General features: G+C 39.9%; 2 protein-coding genes across 3 annotated transcripts in view; both read left to right on the forward strand.

Annotated features, from left to right (window-relative positions):
- Positions 1-1,564: 1,564 nt before the first annotated feature.
- On the forward strand, positions 1,565-10,443 carry alg14 (ALG14 UDP-N-acetylglucosaminyltransferase subunit). Its single transcript, XM_017414069.3, has 4 exons — positions 1,565-1,791; positions 2,500-2,651; positions 3,633-3,752; positions 10,062-10,443. The coding sequence occupies exons 1-4, from the start codon at positions 1,593-1,595 to the stop codon at positions 10,290-10,292; spliced, it is 702 nt and encodes a 233-aa protein (XP_017269558.2). The 5' UTR covers positions 1,565-1,592; the 3' UTR covers positions 10,293-10,443.
- A 777-nt stretch (positions 10,444-11,220) lies between these two features.
- Positions 11,221-22,232, forward strand: part of cnn3a (calponin 3, acidic a) — an 18,348-nt gene continuing 7,336 nt past the window's right edge. The window contains exon 1 of one of the 2 annotated variants that reach the window (XM_017414151.3): positions 11,221-12,383. Coding sequence is in view for 1 of the 2 variants with exons in the window: in XM_017414150.3 (XP_017269639.1) it covers positions 11,401-11,457 (57 nt within the window). In the remaining variant the exon portion in view is untranslated. The remainder of the gene's footprint in view (positions 12,384-22,232) is intronic. The other variant, XM_017414150.3, reaches the window with a different exon arrangement.

Raw genomic sequence — 22,232 nt, forward strand, 5'->3', positions numbered from 1 at the left:
GAAACACGTTTCCCATTCATCTTCATGCACTGGACAAGCATGTGGGTGTTCCTGGCATATTTCTGACAACCCAGGGCTATTTTCCCAACAATGCAGTGGTTTGTAGTGTAGTAAGGGGAGATTGTGTCACTAGTATGAAGGCATTGTTTAGTCACTGGTTAATCAGGTATAATGGCGATATAATCAATATTATGAAAGCTATTTCAATTATTTTTCAGTTCTTATGGAAAAATAAAACCCATTATATTAAAAGGTCACACATGATTAAAGAATGTGGTAAGGGGGGTGCTAGAGCTTTAGACTTTGAATCTATGGTTGCAACTTTTTAAGATTAATTGGTTAAAATCATGCCTCTCACAAGCAGACTGTATGTGGTTTCATACGCCTAGATCTCTGTTTAAGGAAACAGGAGGGCTTGAGTTAGTGTTAAAATGTGATTTGGAATTTAGCAAAATTCCTGTTAGGTTGTCAACTTTTCATAAACAGATTCTCCACTATTGGAAAACGATATTCATTTATAATTTTTTCCCCTCAAAACTCAACCTTTTGGTTGGTAATAACAATTAACAGGAAATCCCTTTTTATGAGACAGGGGTACGAAAAAGGCATTTTGTTTTTATAAGATCTACTGGCCTACAATAGTAACCTTTGGGATCATGAGGCCTTTTTAGATAAATAGAATCTAAATTGTACAGAGATTGAAATAGGGTTTGTCAGTCAATTCCAATTGCACTGACCCATTTTATCCAAAATACCTGATTGTACCATAAAGCTAAATTGTAATTGCCAAGTTTAATCATCAAGGACTACAAGCTAAATGATGACAAATGTAACAACGTACATATTTGTGCTGCTTTCAGGGATGCATTGTTTCATGAGCACAACACTGGTGCGTAAACTAACCTTTCACAAAGAAACTAGGTCCTTGTTGAAGAAAGCCCATTCTAAGCTTATTAAATGGCCTGTTGTAAAAGAAACTCATTTTAAAATGATCCAGAACATTTACCCGGCTGCTGATCTTCTTAAGAAAAGATTTAAATTTGAGGTGGACTATAGTTCCTTTTATCAAGAGGAAGAGGAAACTCTACAGCACGTTTTTTCTGTGCCTTGTGTCTGCTAGTGTTTGGCATGATATGAAAGATTGGTTATCCCTCAGGATGAATGACTTGCCATCCTTTAATATTATTAAGATTTTGTTTTCTATGGATAATCTGCACCCTGGGTTTATAATATGGTAAACATAAGTATTTTCATGGGTAAACACCATATACTCTGTTGTAAATGGAGAAACAACAAACCATCATTTGCTAATTTTATCATTGATTTTAAAACTTTCTACTTAACCATCAAAAACATAAGATCCAGTAAAATGGCTAAGGATCTGTGGTGATATTTCTTCCTTTTTGATATTTTAATGTTGTTTTTTTTCTCTTCCAGTCCTTTGGAAGGCAGGCATGATGGACTTGAAAGGTTTTTTTCTTCTTTTGTTTCTCAACAAGATATATGTGTGTTGGTGTTAATTTTGTATCTGTTTTTTCCGGTTCAATAAAACTTTTTTTTTTTTTTTAAAGACGAAGAAGAAAAAGCCGAACATGAATTTTGTCCCTTCGGAGCTACCATACTCTGCGAGCTACGCTGTCGTCATGTTTATGTTTGCAGCGGAAGCTGCGTTTGTTTTTCTCTTTATATGCTTATTTTTCATTTTTCGGTTCTATATTGTTGTAAAGACTGGACGGAACCACAGGCCCGGAACCAAAGGTCCGGTTTCGGTTCTTGTTGTGGCAGGCTCAGGTAAAGTTCGCTATGTTTTTACTCTCAGTTCGGACCGCCGAACATCATCACGGCAGACTGTTTACTCTGTTTACATGGGTGACCGCATATATTGGTAAATGTTAATTTTTGTGAAGACAGATAAAACAGTATTAGAAGCCATTTAATCGGTAACAGAGTGATTACAGCTCTAGCAGGTTTTTAAATTTCCAATAATCTCAATCCTCCAGATATTGTGTCTGACCGGAAGTGCTTTATTATCTCGCTTTTCACCACAGACTCAGTATAAAATGGTCCACTTGTTTGATGGGATTGTCTTCCATATTCAGCCTAAAGATCAGGTCTGGTTTTAAACTAAACTTCATTTAATATAACATAAATATCAGGCTACACAATTAAGAACAAAAGCACCCCATATATTTTCACTCCTTCAAACTAAAATAAGACAACAAAAATATCTATCTATCTATCTATCTATCTATCTATCTATCTATCTATCTAGGTCTGGCTAAACTAGTCAGTGAAGTTTGGTTCATTTGTAAATTTGATTTAACTTCATTAATTCAGACAGAAAGCACACAGTCTGGGCTCTGTGGCTGAGCTTTTCCTCCAAAAGCTGGGATCACAAATGGGATCTGCAGGATTTACTCGTGTGAAAGACTTCCTGCTGCAGCCCCTCTCTGGTGACGGAGTTGGGTCATCACTGTTCATCATGTTTGTTCGCTGCAGGTGGTCACACCTCAGAGATCCTGCGACTGATGGAGCACCTGTCTGCAGCTTACGCGCCTCGGCACTACGTCATCGCCGACACCGACCGGATGAGCGAGGAAAAAATCAGCACTTTTGAAAGCTCCAAACCACAGTCAGCCTCCGAGACGCACGTATGCTGCTGTTCATGTGTTCTGTCTGGATGCACCCCACTCACACCTGCTGAAATGTTCCCATTAAAGGGATGGTTCAGACATTTTGAAGTGGGGTTCTATAGATAAACCATGAATGATTAATATCTTACCTGTTGTCTTGCTCTTTGTGCTTTAATTTGGAGAGATGGACTTCGGTCATAATTTTTCAGTGTCATGAAGCTGGTTGACTTTTTTCACATGGGTCTGTTACCATGGTAACAGATGCTAGAAACCTAGAGTGTAACAAATGTCTTTACAAGAGACACTTCCGCAGAACCAAATGTGTTCACTGCAGGAGACAAAAGATGATGAGCTTGTTCCCGAGAACTGTTTTCAGATCAGAAACTTACATTTATTAATTTTTACATGAAATACGTCTAAACTATAAAAGATTTCCTGCAGTTTAAACATAAAAAACAGAGAGCATCATGTCCACCAAACTGTCTGCTTGTTCATGTTTATTTCCACATGGAGCTTAGAAAAGGTTGAAATGGCTGATTAAAATCAGGTTAACTAACATTTTTACCCTCTGTTTGTTACATTTTTACCATTTTTAAATCAACAATTAACAGCAATAGATACAGATATGTATAGAAATAAAATTTAGAGTTTATATTTGCATCTTATTGGAGGGATTATAGTAGAAATTAATTGAAACTGGAAAGAGGACAAACTTCACTGTAACTTCAGTTCTTTATTGAGTCGTAAGTGTAAATACATAAAGTCGTAAAATGCTTCTTTAAAAAGATAAACTTTATTGTTTGTGCTAATGGAAAAGTTTTAATACACCAAATGAAAATGTAAGAACAAGTACGTAAAAAGTTTTGCTTATCTTCAGAAAAAAATCCACTGGAAGTAACATTTGACTGAAGACACTCAGGATGTTGTTTAGAAAATGTGCAGTGTTTAATAATAATAATTAAAAAACCCCAACAATAACAGATTTTTGTTTCTGTTCAGTTCATCTTTCGAATCCCACGGAGCAGAGAGGTGCACCAGTCCTGGAGCTCTACTGTCATCAGCACCCTGAACGCCCTACGGTTCTCCCTTCCTTTGGTCTTCAGACTCCAGCCTGACGTGGTGAGAGCCAGAACTATAGAACCATAGAACCACAGAACCATAGAACCACAGAACCAGACCTCCTGAGAAGTCAATTCTAACTTTTAGGGAAATCATTTTGTTTCTTTTCATCTGGTGACAGTAGGACTGTAAAACAATCAGTATTATTCAGTATTAAACAAAAATGGAACAGAAAGACAATAAATATATATCTGTCCTTCAGACACCCTGTGAAAATGAAATTAAAAGATTTTGTTGTGCGTGTCTACAGCCAATCTCGACAGCACTAGATCTGTATTTTTACACCTACACGGAAGCTCTCCTCTGAATTCAGTAAGACTGTGAGTGAAACATTGCCTATTTTCTCGCAATATTGAATTGGCGGCGGGTCTCTTGGTCGCAGTGTAGTGACATACTATAACCCTAATTTTGTAGAAAAAGTTGGGATGTTGTGTAAAATGTAAATAAAACAGAATTCCGTGACTTGCAAATTTAGAAACTCATTTTTTTCCACAATGGAACATAGTAAACATATCAAATGTTTTAAATTTTTTTTACCATTTTTCGGTAAAAAACAAGATAATTTAAAATTTTATGACAGCAACACATCTGTGAAAAGTTGGTTTAGAGGCAACAAAAGGCTGTAAAATTAAATAGTGTGAATAAGGAACAGCTGGAGGGGCATTTTACAATTAATCAAGTTAATTTTCAACAGGTCAGTAAGAGGACTTGGTATAAAAAGAACATTTTAGAGGCTGAATTACTCAGAAGTAAAGATGGGCAGAGGTTCGCCCGTCTGTGAAAAACTGCGTCTAAACATAGCAGAACAATTTCAGAATAATGGTCCTCAATGAAAAAAAATTGTAAAACTTTAAATATCCCATTTTCTACAGTTCATAAAATCATCAAAAGATCTAAAGAATCTGCAGAAATCTCTGAGCACAAAGGACAAGACAGAGTCATTATTGGATGATCGTGATCTTTGGGCCCTCAGGGGCCACGGCATTAAAACCAGATCTGATTCTGTTCTGGACATTACTGCATGGATTCAAGAACACAAATCATTGTCTGTAAACACAGTTCACCGTGTCCATCTGCACATGCTGCTGAAAGCTCTATCATTCAAAGAAGAAGTCATACAAACACCATCCAGAAACGCTGCTGTCTTCTCCGAACAAAAGTTAATTTAAAATAAACTGAGGCAAAGTGGAAAACTGTTCTGTGGTCAAACAAATCAAAATCTGAAATTCTTTTTGGAAACTACAGATGCTACATCCTCTGTACTAAAAGAGGAGAGAGACCATCCAGCCTGTTATCAGCACACAGTTCAACAGCCTGCCTCTCTGATGGTATGGAGGTGCATTAGTGCCTCTGGTTTGGGCAGCTTACACATCTGGAAAGGCTCCATCAGTGCAGAGAAGTATATACAGGTTTTACTACATATGCTCCCATCCAAATGACGTCAGGGAAGGTCTTGTATATTTCAGGAAGACAATGTTAAACCACAGACTGCATCCATTCTAACAGCAGGGCTTCATAGAAGAAGAGTCTGAACTGACCTGCCTGCAGTCCAGACCTCTCACTCATTGAAAACATTTGGGCATGATCAAACTGAAAATCTAGCAAAGACCCAGAACTGTTGAACAGCTAGAATCCTCCCTCAGACCAGAATGGGCCAACATTCCCTCTAAAATCTCCAGCAGCTGCTCTCCTCAGGTCCTGGATGTTTACAGACTGAAGTTAAAAGAAGAGGAGATGCTTCACAGAGAGGAAACATGGACCTGGAACAACTTTAAAGAGACGTGTTGCTGCCAACAAAAATGGTACAATTTCTGAAACATTTGATTTGTTTTCCACTGAGTTCATGACATTTACAAATCATTCCATTCAGTTTTCAATTCCATTTTACACAACATCCCAGCTGATTTAGAACTGTATCTTGTGTTTCACCCTTTGAGGCCATGCTGGAACATGATTGTCCTGTGTAGAACATACTTACACAGTGATTCTCCTCACAAAGTGGTGCAAACAATGAAGCGTGGAGGTCAGATGGCTCTAACATGTGATGCATGGATCTCCATCAACAGTCTTTTTTGCAGCATTTTGACTGCTTTTATTCATTTAGTTCCCAAAATCTTTTAGGAATGCAAACAGTTTTATTTGGCTGGGTGTGACATTAACCAAACGCCCGTTTTAAACACGATAAAGCTGCCTGTAGCTCCTAATATCAGCTTAGAGCTGGTTGTACAGATCTGGTTCATTTCCTGTCAAAGGTTTTGAGTAACTCCTTGTTTGAAAACCAAACAAATCCTAAAAAGAAGAATAGGTATTGCCAGGACCACCGCTCCTGAAAAAAAACACCCAAAACAAACAAAAAGTTTGAACACATTGCACAAATATTTTACTAGTCATTAGTTGTTGGTTGACAATGGCAAATGGGGATAAAAAAAAAAAAGAATCCAATCACCCAACCCTACTTTCCACACATAAAAAGGTAGCAGATCCTCTTGCTGCAGCTGTCCTTCATCAACCTCAGGTGTGAAACATCACTTCAAACCCAAAAAAGGCTTTTACTGGAGAAAAAGAAAAACAGAAAATTTTATTTTTTTGCATTTTGTTTTACAAATGTCTTTGTGAATGTTCATTATTTACATTAAATGTTCAACATTTAAACTCTCAGTATGACTGGTTCAGATTGGTATTGCCCCGCAGCTAATAAAAATCAGCTTTATAAACAGTTATATTTGGCAGAAAAACTTAAAAGTTTAAAAACAGAACCAACTGGACTTCTGTTCTGTAGTTTTGCTTCCTGTCCGGGGAGCTTTCTCAGTTCAAAACTGGACAGTGTGGCGTTCCAAGCGTTAGGCCTAGTTGACACGACGCTGTTTTTTTTTTCAGTGAAACCGGAACGTTTCTGTTCTGCTTCGGATTCTCTGACACCGAAAATGTTCTGAACCCAGGTCTCAGAGAGGATAACTCCCTGTTGCGTTTTAAAGGAAGCCGCAAGGTGCGAAACCACTCGTGCGCACCACAGACGGCTGCAGTCAGTAGCTCTGCATGAGTAGCTCTGCATGAGTAGATCAACAACAGAAACGACGGCGGATAGCAGAGTGATGTTTGTGCTACTTACCCTTTTCAACATGTAGCAGCCACCCAACCTCACTGAGCCGTTCGTGTATTCGCCTTTTTGGATGTAGCTGCTGTCATGGTTGAGGGACTGGTGTCTGCGCGCATCCACGTGCCAGCGCCAGCTAGTGACCTGGCATGGAAACTACAGCAGGTTCACCGAGCACAGGATTACCATGTAAATGTGTAGCTTTTCCCAATCTACATGGGAAGATCTATGGTTTCAGGATTGGTCACGAAGAAACAAGGCCTAACTGCATGAGATGCTCCGTTTATGCAGCTAAATTCATCTCACTCTAGTTCAGTCTCACTTGGAACTCCACCCTCTCCAGATTTGAACTAAGAGAGCTCCCCGAATGGGAAGTGAATCATTCTCGACTTCAGAACAGAAGTCCAGTTGCTTTGTTTGTTTTTTTTTTTTAGACTTTTAAGATTTGCCGTGTCCTGGATGACCGCAGATCTGCAGCAGCATTTGGCAGAGCTGAGTTTAATGCCATAACAGTCCCAGTTCAGTATGCAGCCCTTTGGGGGGGAAAAATAGCTGGCCACCCCTGTGTTGGGTCCAAGAACAGCTCAGATTTGTGGAATTAATAGTGTACATGATTATAGAGCTGCTTTGTCAGTACTGTGGAGCAGTGTGATGACTTCTCCAGGCTGAAGAGCAGCTCTGACTGGTTTCCTGTGAACCCAAAACTCCCCCAGCTTCCCTCTGGCTTCAGGCCACTTATTCATATTTGCCCCTTCCCCCTCTGACTTTTAGGCCTCACTGAGGCGCCTTCTTGGTGTTTGTGAGTCACAAACAGAAGACATGTTTTTGTTCTCGTTGCCTTTTCATTTTGGAACATATGATTAACGTGTTTATTGGCCGGAGGACACTTCAGCTCCTCAGTTCAGTTGAAGACTTGAGCAGTCAGTCATTCTCCAAAGACATATCATCATTTCCTGTACAGTCCTGTACCTCCAGCCTGTCGGGTTCGCACAGATTGTTTTTACCTGGAGACGAGAAGAAGATGTATCCAGTGCCGTTTCCCTCCTTCAGTAAACTGCGGTGCCCTTTGGGAAGATTTAATCCTAGATTTCTTGTCTCTGTTGTACTGTTTTCATAAATTGATTGGTAAAGTGTGCAGCAAATCAACATTTTTATGAAAGAGTCAAAGATTTTAGTTGTCTGTGATGAACTGACGAACTGTTTGTTGGTCATTTATTTTTCTAAATCATTTTCATAGTGTAAATTCAAGTAAAATGTTTTCTGCACATTTGAGTTAGTTAGACACAACTCTGAGGAAGTAATCAATTATAAATCACATGAATAAATAAATAAATCACATGGATTTTGGAAGCCAGGTCTGTGCACTAGGGATGTAGGTTGTACCCTGAATATAAAAGTCCCACTCATGCACACTCCCAACTCTCTAACAGGATGCCACACTGTCAATCACAGCTTAGTGCCACGTGTTTCTTTAAGCCTCAAATAATTAATTAGAACTAAGCATATTTTAAAATTTATATCTGTGCGCCCAGTAAGAAGGTAAAAGCACAAGAATCAACAAAAGTCAGCACCTGAAAATGAATTATCTGAACCATATTTTGATTTATTTAATACCGTATTTTCCGGACTATAAGGCGCACTTACAAACCTTCAAATTTCTCAAAAAACGACAGTGTGCCTTATAATCCCGAGCGCCTTACATATGTAAGAAGTCGTAATGTTTTAGTACGACTTTGGTAAACTACAAAGCCACACCGCTCGAAGCATTAAAGCTCAGTTATAGTCACGCTTTGTAGCGTCGCGCACGGTGTAGGCGTTTATACTTGACGCTTACATCAGTGCAGTATTCTCAGAAAAGACGGGGCTGTTTTGTTTCACTTAATGTGCCTTATAGTCCGGTACACCTTGTATATGACAAAAGTTCGAAAATGGACCATTCATTGACAGTGTGCCTTATAATCCAGTGTGCCCTATAGTACAGAAAATACAGTAAGAAAAATGTCCCATTGGTTTACATGGAGGGATCGGATTTAAAACTTGTACTGCAGCCAGCCACTAGAGGGCGCCCGTCCATTGTGGCCTCAGCTTCCACCTTCCAGTCTTCTCTTTAGGTAGAATCCAACTTAAAGGTTGCTGTGCAGCTGTTTGTCCCAGTAGAGTTATTGTAGTAGAAACATGTTGCCGTAAAACGGCACGTTTTGCATCTTCTTCACCTTTTCTTCTCTGAATCTTAAAGATTATCTGTCTGTAAATAATAGCTGACATTATCAGAACATGTCTTCAGTAATGATTTTAAAATATTTGATCTGTGTGTAAATTTCCAGTGATAAAGAGGATGCTAATCCTGTTAGTTTTTCTGTGATGTTTTGAGTGTTAAGTTAGCATCAGCGCTAATTGCTGGTGAACAGCCTGTGATTAAAAGGTTTTTTAATATTTTGTTCACTCTTTATTATGCATAGAAGTATATAAATCTGTTTATTTATGTAAAGTTAGCAGTATTCATTGAAGTTTCAAGACAATTAAAATCATCAATAATCCTTTTATTATCACATCGCAGCGCTCTGAATCGTAGTCCGTTCGTGAAGATTCCCACCCCAGTCTGACTACACAGCTCTCACACAGCAGGTTTATCCTAAAAGTCTCTGTTTAACGTTCAAACAAATCCTTTTATTGTTGCCAGAATGGGCTGCACATACTCAGTTCCTGAGGTGAAATCCAGCTTTAACTTTAGAGTTAACTAATAATGATTTGGCTGCTCATGAACCTGCCCGTTTAAAGGAAGTAAAACCAGTGTCAACAGACTATGGATGGTTTGCAGATCGTCACCTATAGCCTCAGAAAGGGCACTTCAGACGACCTGACTGTTTTTTATTGAACACAAACGGATTCAGTTCTGAATACTTGCTTGCAGATAAGTGGGCCTGGCAGAGCAACTTTCTGGGTTCCGACTACTCCCAGAACCCAGGCTGACCCAGTGGGAACGATCTCTTGTTTTTTCTCCAAACAAGTAGTTCTCATATGCGATCTGCTACTCTTTGATGGTGCCAGCACGACGCACCAACTGGAAACAACCTGACAAACGTGGGAGCTTACACCTGAATCACTCTGTATAACAACAGTGCAGATAAAATAGCAAACAGATGTGTGTGTGTCTGTGTGTGTGTGTGTAACTTTCTCTGTGCTGAAATGTGCTCTCTTTCTCTGTGTTTGTTCAGGTGCTGTGTAATGGCCCAGGGACCTGCGTTCCTCTGTGTGTGGCAGGACTGTTGCTTGGAATTCTGGGAATAAAGAAAGTCCTAATAGTGTACGTCGAGAGCATTTGCCGAGTGCAGACGCTGTCACTAACAGGGAAGATCCTGTACCTAATATCAGACTATTTTTTCGTGCAGTGGCCTTCCCTGAGGGACAGATATCCTAAATCTATTTTCCTTGGAAGAATAGTCTAAAAGCAGCTGTAACATTATGGAAATAGGTTACAAAATGATGGAATGTCTAACTTGTTACTGCTGTCTTTGTCTATATTGAGTTCTGTTGTTTATACACATTTAAAATTCAAAACACACCAAATAAATATGTCAATAAACCTGTCAACATATATTTTTATCTCTTGACTCTGAACCATTGGGTGGATTTTAACGAAGAGGAAACCAGAGTACCTAGAGCAAGCTTGTAAACGCCACACAAACCACTGCACCTCTGTTCCAACCGTTTGACACACCGCTTCAAAAATGGCCAGACTGTCCCTTTAAGAGAGCTGCGCGAACCTCAATGAACTGCGACGTTGGAAAGACGAGTGGGGGGAAATTCCTCCACAAATGTGAGAGAGATGCAGAGAACCACTACTGAGAGTTCCAGCTGCTAAAAGAAGTTCTAGAACCTGCTGGATCAGGGGCTGGAACCAGTTTTTATGTACAGTAATAAAGAATGACTCGATGCAGCCTGTTGGGTGTTTCTGTTCACTGGAGGTTAATCTGAATTGTTGTGGACTCTGATAGAATCAGTCTGGTTAAGACGGTGGACTTTCTTTTCCCATGACTGTAACTTAAAACTGGGCCCTTGAGTTACGGGCTAAAGTGCATGACAGATGTCAACAAGACAAAGATGTTTTGCTTTTAAGATCTAAATGTGATGAGTAAAGTTAGTGACTCGGCTGATAGATTACAGGTTCTATGTTTGGGAGGAGGAGCTTTCTGGCTTGTTTTGTCTCTGCACATTTCTGTTGTCAGCAGTTAAACTCAGATGGCTCTAAATGGCCTCTGATTTAAAGTCAGGCTCCTCCCTGCCCCGCTCGTCATCACTTCTGGCCGGGTCATCGCCCGGCGGACAGAAAAGGAACGCGCCCCCCAAAGGGCTCGTTGCTCAGTTGGGCTGCTGTGATTGGCTGGTGTTGACCAACAGAGGGAGACGACATTTTTTTTTTCACTCGATCTCAGATCTTCGGTCCGCTGCTGTGGGAAAATCTCTGGCTCCCAGAGTTTAATTGTTGAATTCGAGTTTTTTTTCCTACCAGCAGAAATTCTTACTTTTTTCCCCTCTTGGGATTAGGGGCAGAAAATGGCCCATTTTAACAAAGGACCAGCCTACGGACTGTCTGCTGAAGTCAGGAGCAAAGTAAGTCTCTGTCCTCAAACTCTTTGGTTCTGTCCTCAAACTCTTTGGTTCTGTCCTCAAACTCTTTGGTTCTGTCCTCAAACTCTGTGGTTCTGTCCTCAAACTCTGTAGTTCTGTCCTCAAACTCTTTGGTTCTGTCCTCAAACTCTGTGGTTCTGTCCTCAAACGCTGTAGTTCTGTCCTAAAACTCTGGTTCTGTCTTCAAACTCTTGGGTTCTGTCCTAAACTGTGTGGTTCTGCTCTGAAACTCAGTTTTTTCCCCCAAGCTTTTTGGTTTGTCTTAAAAATCTCTAGTTCTGTCCTCAAACTCTGTGGTTCTGTCCTCAAACTATGGTTCTGTCCTCAAACTTTGTGGTTATGTCCTCAAACTCTGTGGTTCTGTCCTCAAACTCTGTGGTTCTGTCCTCAAACTCTGTGGTTCTGTCCTCAAACTCTGTGGTTCTGTCCTCAAACTCTGTGGTTCTGTCCTGAACTCTGCTGCCGTTGTTTAAAACTACACTTCGTCTGCAGAAAACAAAACTCTTCAGAATCTCATTCTTTGATTTTCATATCTGTTTTCTTTGTTGGTGGAAAATCTAAACCCTGAACAGTGTTCTTGGTCCCTCTTCTGCCTCTGAAGTCTTAGAACCCTGAACTTTAATGGAACCAGTCAGAAAAAAGATAGAAGAAAGTGGTTTTAAAGCTGTCTGAAGTAAGAACTGAAGCTCCAGTGTTGGTGCTGAGAGGCTTTACATGAAACTGGTTTGCTGTGTGTTCTCTCACTGACTAATGTTTCACACATCCACGTTCTGTTGGGCCCTGCCTGGAGACTATGCGTGGCCTCTCTAAGATCCGCTTTCTGGGTGTCAACACGCTGCCTCATCATCATCATCATCATCATATGAAACAGATCCTGATAGTTGGCGCCCGTCACCGATGGCGAGGAGGTGATAATATTTCTGCCCATGTCTGTGTGTGTGTAACTGTCTGTTAGCTAAATGTCATGTGAACCAGTGGATGAATGGTTCATCCATAGAACCTAATCATCAGAGATCTCTATGGATCTGCAACTCATTAACTTCTGTAGTCAGTCACATTCAAGATGGCTGCCTCAGCTAAGCGAACTTATCGAACACAAAAACTAACTGTTGTGATGGACTCGGCTGTTCAGATCCATCCATTTTCTTTACCTGCTTCAGGGTCACAAGGGAGCTGGTGTCTGTCTCCAGCAGTTGCTGTGTGAGAGGCAGGGGGACACCCTGGACAGGTCTCCGGTCCACGGGGACACGTGGAGACAAACGAGACAGTCAACTGTCTAACCTCTCACTCACACCTAGATGCAGCTTAATTACCAGTGAACCTGACGTGCATGTTTTTGGTCTGTGGGAGGAAACCGACCCATGCGTGGGGAGAACATGTAAACTCCACCCAGAAAGGCCAACAGGTGAACCTGTGACCCTCATGCTGTGAGGCGACAGCTGTAACAACTGCCCCACCACGCTGCCGAGCTAAGCCATCCCCAACACATACTCTGAGAGCAAACAGATCGCTCAGAACATTATTTTCATGGTTTGACAAAACTGGCTCCATCATTTCTCATCATAACACAGTCTCAGTTTAAAACTCTGGCACGAAAGGCAGCGGGCGATACGCATTCCTTCAACAAACCCTGGGCCTTTAAATACAGACGCGCAACAGTGCAACTGGAGCCTCGTGACTTTATGAAAGAAGGGGGGGAGAAAAAAACGGGCTTTAAGTGTTTCTGCAGACAGAGTAAATATCTGAACAGTGACGTCACCCAGCGCAGCTTCGGCTCCTGCAGTAATTCCATCACTTCTGTTTTCGTCTCGTTGTGCACAGAAGACGGGGCCGTCCAACTTCACTTGTCTCTGGGCCATAAATAAACACCACTAGGGCTCTGAGGGCCTTTTCATCAGCTGCAATTTTATCACAGACAGCAAGCATTCTGTCACAGTTTTTGCCTCAGAAAGTCACCCCTCTTGTTTGATTAGAGGTCCGTGAGATATTGAGTCAAAACATTATCTCCTTCCTTTTCAGCGGTGGCCGATAACTCTAATCTCATAGCTGTTCATGCAAGTGCTTTTTAAGTTGAAGTTATTAATACATGGTTGTTTATGCAGAATCGTGCAGTTAGTTGCGAGTGAAAATAGCAGCAGCTGGCTGTAGCGCTTCTGGTGCAGCCTGGAGGCCCTTCCTGCCGGAACACGATCGTAGCACTGCTGAAACAACCACGTGAATCACAGCGTTTCACGCAAGCAGCTGTGAAACACTGATGCTCGGTTTAACCGGTCAGACTTCAGGTGATATCTCACTGAGCTGTGACTGTCGGGACTCGAGCAGCTGACTCTAAATTGCAAGAAAATGGGTATCAAGGCGTAGGTCGCAGTGTCACTGAAATCTGAGCGTTTGTGACCAAGTGACCAGCAAGTCATGCCGTCACGTTTTGATTGGACAGCTTTTGAAAATGGATTTTTGTGCGTCGCCGTGTTTATGATTTCATTTCCTGGAGTACACTTTAGAAATGAAGATGGACAGATTTGGACCATCCTCCTCTGCCACACCAACACTCTGCAGATCCTCCGTCATCACTTCCACGATCCTTCTCTGTGCTCTTCCGCTTTTCAGCTCTAGCCGCAATCTCATTCTTTTGCTCACTTGCCAGAGTTTGTGATCATAGGTGAGGGTAGGAATGTAGACCGACCAGTAAATGGAGGGCTCCGGACATATTGTTAAGCTTCAAGGTATCTGAAAAAATGTGCTTTAGGAAGAGAATTTATTACCTTTGTTGAAAAGAAACAAAAGTGGAATCAACATCCAGATCTCTTCAGGTTTTTATACCTAACCTAGCCCATATAGATAATGTGTTATTCAGTAAAGATGGGAAAAAAAATATGACTCCCTGCTAGTGGAGCTCCAAGGGAGTTTGTTTGCATCCAAAATGGCATCTAAGGGTGCATTCACACCAGCCCTGTTTAGTTTGCCTTAATCAAACTCTAGTTCATTTGCCTAAAAAGTCCGGTTTGTTTGGGGAGGTGTGAACACGCAATGGAACTTTAATGCGGACCAAAAAGGCGAACTCTGGTCTGTCTAAAAACCTCCGGTTGAAGTGAACTCTGGCACGGTTCAAATGCACAGATGCATTCGAACCGTGCTAGAAAATACCAAAACTGTACAAAAAACTATTCCAGACATAATAATTCAAAGTACTTTTTTGCTTTTGAGTCTAAAATTTAAATATTAAAGCACAAAAACTACATTCACGAACATTATCTATCATTAAAAACACTATACAGTGGTTGCACCACATGATACTTGGTCGCACCAAATGATATTTTCGTATGCAATCAATATTTACAAAAAAAATTGGCCAAAATTGGCCTCCTTAAAAAAACAAGCTAGCTTCCCACAAAAGGCAAATATGAAATTTATAATCAAAATAGATAATTGTAGAAATATTTAAATATTAATCATTTTTTCGATGTCATACCGCATGATATCTAAATATCACAGATCTGTGAATTAAAGTGGACTGGAGACCGCTCCAAAAGCAGGAAGTGGACTACAGCACAGGGCCTTCTGGGTAAATACAACCAAAACAAACACACGTTTCTACCAATGGCTCGTGGTTTGTTTGGCACATGGGCCACAGAAATCCTAAAACAACTAAAATTAGACACCACTCCATTTTTGTTTCCTTTTCCAGAAGAAGGAAGTTGCGCTCAGTGCCGTCTTCAGAGGTTTTCGTGTCGTTTCCTCACCGCCACCACAGGCGAGGGGGGGAACAGGTTGCTCAAAGGGTTTGGCTCGATTGCTTTGGTGCAGTGTGAATGTGAACTGCACCAGCTGAAAATGGAACAAATGTTGACATTTTGGTCCCCAATCGAACCAAGTCTATTGGACTATTAGGTCTGAATACAGTCTAAATTGAACTCAGATTTTAAGACAGCTGGCCATGATCACATTCTTAGTGTAACTAGAAGTAGAGGAGTGAAGACGAGCTGATGTACTCATTTCTAATCCTCACTGAAAATGGGAGCTAATTTGTTTCAAAACCTTATGGGAAATCCATCAGGTCCTCCACAGATATTCCCTTAGTCTGGTTAAAACACCTCCTTTGTTTCTGTTAGTAATGTGTCCATTTGTGTTTGCAAGAACATTATTCTTATAAAGGTCAGTTGAAGGGCACTTGTTCTCTGGTATTTATTGTGGAAATAATCAGATTTTCCTGATCTAACTTTATTTTTATTTATATCACAGAATAGTATCTGGCTCTGCAAAACAAAAAAACACATTGATTAGGGCTGCAACAACGAATCGATAAAATCGATAAAATTCGATAATTAAAAGCGTTGGCAACAAAAGTCATTATCGAGATGTGTCGCGCAATTTATGCGTCACTAACGTTGTCGCGGAAACGGTGACGTCACCCGCAGCGCGTTTGCTGAACAAACGCTGTCCGCTCCAAAACAAAAAAAACTCTGTCCGCTCCGTATGATGATGAAGAAGCTACGGCTCCTCTTCCTCACTGCAAACTTTCTTTGTGCTACTCCATTACCGTTTTTGGGGGCATGTTTTACTCACTGCAGGTTAGAATCTGCTGAAAAGCGTTTTGTGTTTAGTCTTTCTCCGTTGTCTTAAAGTTGTTCAGCAGCAGAACTAGCTCTGTGAGCTCTGTTAGCAGCAGTTAGCATACAGGAAACTGCACGCTGCTTTCAGCGCCACCCGGTGTCATCACAAAGTAATGTTTAGTCATGGGTCGATCACTGTATGCAAGTGAAGAGTGAGGCAACATTTAACTAAATTTACATCTACTTATTTTTGTAATTAAGTGTTTTAATGGTACTTGTAGTGTGTGTGTTTAATTGATTTAGTTGTAAGTTTTTTAGAGATGTGAAACACGGGTGGTAAATAAGCTATTGTTATTTTCTGCTTGAGAGCTAAGTATATAAAGTGAGAATGTTGAATTGAATTTATATTGATTTATTTAAAGAAAGTAGTAAAGGTTTTACATCAACCTACTCCTTTACATACAGATAACTTTTTTATGTGGGCCAAAATGAATGACTGAATGAATGAATGAATTCCAAGACGACCGATTAATCGATTAATCGAGAAAATAATCGCCCGATTAATCGATTATTGAAATTATCGTTAGTTGCAGCCCTAATATTGATTCCGGACGTGTTTGCATTGTTACATCTAATGTCCAGTTTATCTGCAATACAAACATTGGTTTGAGAAGTCACAAAGACCACCAGGTTCTTGTCTACTAGTGGTCTCAGTTGAGCCTTTAGAGTTTTGGACTCCCAGAAAAAAGGCTTTATGCAAACTGGGCTGTGATCTGAAATAATCTATGTCCACCAGATTTTGAGATGGAGAATTATTCAATTGAGTACACTACAAAGACAAGATATTTAATATTTAATGGATATTACCACATGGGATCAGGAACACTTCAGAAAACCACTGTATTTATCATTTATTTATCAAATTTATGTTCTGCTTTTAGTAACAGCAGTAATTTAACACTTTATTAATTACATAAATATTACACTGAAATGCTTGGATGATTTATTTTCAAAGTTTGTAGCTTTTTCCCTTTTGCAGTGGGGCTTCTCAAAGAACATGTAAAGAGCCTCTTTGTATAAAAAGGCTGACTGTTTTTTTTCTTTTTTTTTTGGTTTTGAGTGGGTTGCGACACTTTTAAGTTACTAATTCAATAAATGATCAATTCTGAAAAATTGCAGCGATTCTATTGAATTTGTTTGTCTAGTTTGCCTATATTATGAGCCGGGGTGTTTTCTTTTTGTTGTTTAAGTACTTTAGCGTCAATAAATTGACATTTTTCAAATGAAGCAACCCTCCTGTTGTGCATGTTCATGAGTCAAAATGTGATTACAGTGACAAAACTCCTAAAGCTTGACACTGAAAGGGTGTTTTTGCCTTTATTTTACTTTGTTGCTATTCTTAGGTGCTTTCAGATCATCTCTAAGGACTCTGATTGTTATATGTAGTAGTCTAATGCTTGCTTTTGCACCACTGGGGGAATGTTGTGGTTGTGTAACACATCTCTTATGTCCATGAAATTCACCACTACCACCAATAACAATGGAGGACTCTGTAGTTGGAGTTAAATTGTTTTTGTAGCTCTATACATTGTCTTTGATCATTTTATCATCATATTCTACTTTATTGTTAATCTTAGGAAGAAGCTCATTCTTTAAAGCTGAACTGAAAAGGGTTTTGAAGCCAACATCAGTTGAAAGACAATCATAAAATATGCCTATTGTGTAAAAAAAAAAAAAAAAAAGCTATAGATTTTTTTTTTGATACCAACCATTAAAGAAGCCACTTGAGCTGAGGTTCACAGCATTCAGCCATTCATCAGTGAGTGGATGAATATCGGTACACTATAGTTCAGTTCGTTGAATTAATTGAACCGGCCAGAAAATGCCATTCTTTGTGGCTTACCGAAAGAAAAAAATCCTTCCTCAAATTTGGATCCATAAGCTCCAATGTGGGAATTACTATCAGAACTCTGGTTCAGATCACTTCAAAGGGAAGAACCGCTCTGACCCTCGTTAATGAGGTGAACTGGCTTCATGCCAAAAAAACCAGGACCTTTTGCCAGCAGCAGTTGTAACTATTTTTAATTTTAAAAGAAAGGCAAATGGAGAGGAGGACATCTCCACAGAGAAGGAGACGAGAAACGGGAAGTTTTCCTTCAAATGTGACGTGAATGTGCGCTGTCATTAAAAGGTCTGAGATGTCTACAGGCTGACAGCCTGAGATCAGTTTGGGATTCAGAGCAGTTTGTTATTGAGGAAAAATATAAACAATCCATGTCTGATAGTCTGAAACTGCTGTTGATTAGTTTACTCTGGTGTGAGAGTTCATAAACGATACTCTGAAGCGTGCTCATGTTGTTTACAAATTAGCATCCATTTAGATTCGAGTTAGCAACGTTAGCTCTCTGCTGCTGTCTTTATGTTGATTTGCAGTGTGTGTGCTGATGTCATGACAACAATCTGCGGTTAATCAGATCGACCTTCCCAACTCTGTTGTTATGCGCGTTGTTTAGTCGGCCATGACGGTCCTGGTGATCATCAGAATCTGAATCTGAAGAGTTTATCTGATTCCGGAGATTCAGCTGTCGGTTCAGGTTTATACTGGTATGATTGTATATCCGTTACTCCCACCAAGTCTTCCGGCATTTTTTCTTGTTCAAAAAAAGGCTTCTTCTTACATTTCCACTAGTAGACGGCAGTGGCTCAGGAGGTAAGGGTTCATCCTGTAACCGGCGGGTTGCCGGTTCGAGTCCCTGCTCCGTTAGTCTCTGCTGTTGTCCTTGGGCAAGACACTTCACCTGCATTGCCTACTAGTGGTGGTCAGAGGCGCCGGCACTGGTGTGATGGCAGCCTCACTTCTGTCAGCCCGCCCCAGGGCAGCTGTGGCTACAATGTAGCTCACCACCATCAGTGTGTGCATGTGTGAATGATTGTAGTGTGGAGCGCTTTGGGGTCCTTGGACTCGATAAAGCGCTATACAAGTGCAAGTGCAAGCCATTTAACAACCGGACAGTAGCGACATTCTTGGCCGGCTGTGGCACAACGCACATCATGAATTCTGCCCCACAAATCACCTACTTCAGAAATTATTGACTTAAAAAACAGTTTATTTAAGTTTTAAGTCGAATAACAGGTCCCTGCAATGTTTTGTGGATGTGTTTGACTAAAAAATGTCAATTTTTTAAGATTTGATTTCAGTGTTGGGCGATAATAAGAAAACATCACAAGGTATTCTACACAGACCGTTACGTCGTAGAACAGATTATACTGTTAGTAAGGTTTCCTCTTACTGACCTGTTGCAAATTAACCTGATTACTTATAAAATGCTCCTCCAGCTGTTTTTTTATTAAACATTTGACATATTTACTTTGTTCCTTGGTGAATAAAACATGTGTCCCCCAACTATTTGGAGGATTGGAGTTAAATATAATTCCTCTTTATAAATGAATCAAGCCACACAATTTATTTATTTTTAATTTTCATCTGCAAACACGGACAGTTGAGACTATATACACTCAAATTTGTACTCTCATCATCCCCGTGAAGTGAGGAAGTTTTCAAAAATGCTTCTGCTGCTGTCAAACCTCACTGCCTTTATAATTTAATTTGGGCTTGAAAGTCCAACTGGCTGTGAAATTTTATCCTGCAGAGCAAATAAAGGCTGGATCAGAGCGAATCTCACTGAGTTGAGAGGCCTGTTTGTGCTCATCCTGTTTTAAACTCACGCGTGTGAAAGGTCACTGTGGAAAATCTTCTCCTAACAGGAAGTGATTCATTGGGACTTCTAGAAGCAGGGGGTTCAGAAGTTTCAGGCTTTTTGGAAAAAGAAAGGGGAGCTGACCATCCACTGGGTGATGTTACATAATTTTCCTGAGGAGGTCCACCCCCACTTCACAAATTTGAGAATCTGTTATTATTGGAAGGATTGGGAGAGGTTTTCTTTTTAGAAAATGAAACGGAGAATTCATTCAACCAAGACCAGGATCCATCTCCCTAGGCAATAAACCTGAAGTAAGTAATCTTGTGATGTATATTTGAATAAAAACACGTTGACTGTAGATTTGAAATAGATCGTCTTGGCATTCTTTTTGGTATGTAGAAGCCTCTCAACTGAGAGGATAGGTACATCAGATGCGCAAAGAACTCCTAAAAAAACCACAGAACAAAACATTAAAGATCATAACATTGAATGGCTTTATCTGGACCACAACAAACCCCCCCCTCACTTTTACAAATGATGGAAATCCACCGTGGCAGCAGACAACTTAAAACCCTGGAAGTATTTTTGGGTCAGTCAACAAAAAGCAGTTGGTGAAAATGCGGCTAAAAGGTTTTCTAAGACGATTTTTACTGGCTGCCGGCTCCTTTTGAACCCTCCTGTTGAAATAAAGCTGCCTTTAGTAGTAATTAGCACTTCAGTTTCTGATTAGAGGACAGTAATGAGCTGTTTGTAGCCTTGAATCCATGCTAAACCAGCTGTCCCTAAAGAATTCACTGATGGCTGAGGTCAGATTTATGTTGTGGTCCATTGTAATTTAAGACATAAGATTTTCTATAACCTCATTATCTCCTCTCTGTGCCAATTTTAGTCTTTAAAGTCTGTTTTTTGCTACTGTTGTTGTCTAAGTTGTTTTTCTGCAGCCTTTTTTATTACTTTTTATTATGTGGGTGCTGAGTCACCATTGTGCAGTTTAACCATTCACATATCAAAACATTCAGCTCCATTGGGAATGCTGTGCTCTGACTTTATACTCATAAAATATTTCACTTGATATTAAATATAATTCCTCAAAGAAATGCACTGACATCTCTTCATTGCATTCAAAAACATTGTTCCCTTTGAACCCTCCTTCAGCAAACTGTCTCTCTTTTTGTCTTCTTTTGCTTCTTTTAGCTTTTAGCTATCATTCTGCTACTTTTTAGCATTTACCTGCCATTTAGCTACTTTCAGCTTTTAGTTACTGCTCTGTTTCCTTTAGTATTTAGCTCTTTTTAGCACAATTTTAGCTGATTTTAGCTACTGTTTTGCAGACTTTAAGGTTGAGCATTGTTTGGCTGTTTTTAGCCATTGTTTCACTTATTTTACCTACTATTTTGCCAGTTTTAGCACTTATTTTGTATATTTTAGCAACTCTTTTGCAAATTTGAACTTTTGTCTCTGTTTTGATATATTTAGCATGTTTTGCAAATTTTAGATTTACATATATTTTCCTAATACTAGCTACTGTTTTGTTAATTTTAGCATTTTTCTACTTTTATTTACCATTTTGTTACTTTTGCCCATAGCTTTGCTAATTTTTCTCTTCCACTGATTTTTTTAAAAACTTTTGTCATGCTCATTTTAGCTAGTTTTAACTTTAACAACTCAATTTTAGCATCTACAGCAAATTTCAGGAACATCATTTAGGACTCAGGATTCACATTTCTCTAGTTAATTTAGGCTTTTTTCCACACACAAGTTATTTAAAAATATTGGCATCTTAAGTGGTGACTATCATTCACAGATCAGTCACTTCTCAGATTCTTATTCAGCATTCTTTATTCAGTTGTCTTAAATGGTCACGGTGCTCAACCAATAACCAATAAAAATAAATTTGCTTGGAATTATGAAAAATTAAAATTGAATTGAAACGGGTGCACACATAGGTATTTAGTCTGCAGAATTTAATATTTTGTAGGGCTGCAACAACGAATCGATAAAATCGATAAAATTCGATAATTAAAAGCGTTGGTGACAAATTTCATTATCGATATGTGTCGCGCAGTTTATGCGTCACTAACGTTGTCGCTGAAACGGTGACGTCACCCGCAACGCGTTTGGTGAACAAACTCCGTCCCAAATATAAGTCATTGCTCCGTCCGCTCGATACAACAAAACAAAAAAAACAACAAAAAAAAAACTGTCCGCTCCGTATGATGATGAAGAAGCTACGGCTCCTCTTCCTCACTGTAAACTTTCTTTGTGCTACTCCATTACCGTTTTTGGGGGCATGTTTTACTCACTGCAGGTTAGAATCTGCTGAAAAGCGTTTTGTGTTTAGTCTTTCTCCGTTGTCTTAAAGTTGTTCAGCAGCAGAACTAGCTCTGTGAGCTCTGTTAGCAGCAGTTAGCATACAGGAAACTGCACGCTGCTTTCAGCGCCACCCGGTGTCATCACAAAGTAATGTTTAGTCATGGGTCGATCACTGTATGCAAGTGAAGAGTGA

This window comes from Kryptolebias marmoratus, linkage group LG21, assembly GCF_001649575.2.
Source record: "Kryptolebias marmoratus isolate JLee-2015 linkage group LG21, ASM164957v2, whole genome shotgun sequence".
Classification (NCBI taxonomy): Eukaryota; Metazoa; Chordata; class Actinopteri; order Cyprinodontiformes; family Rivulidae; genus Kryptolebias; species Kryptolebias marmoratus.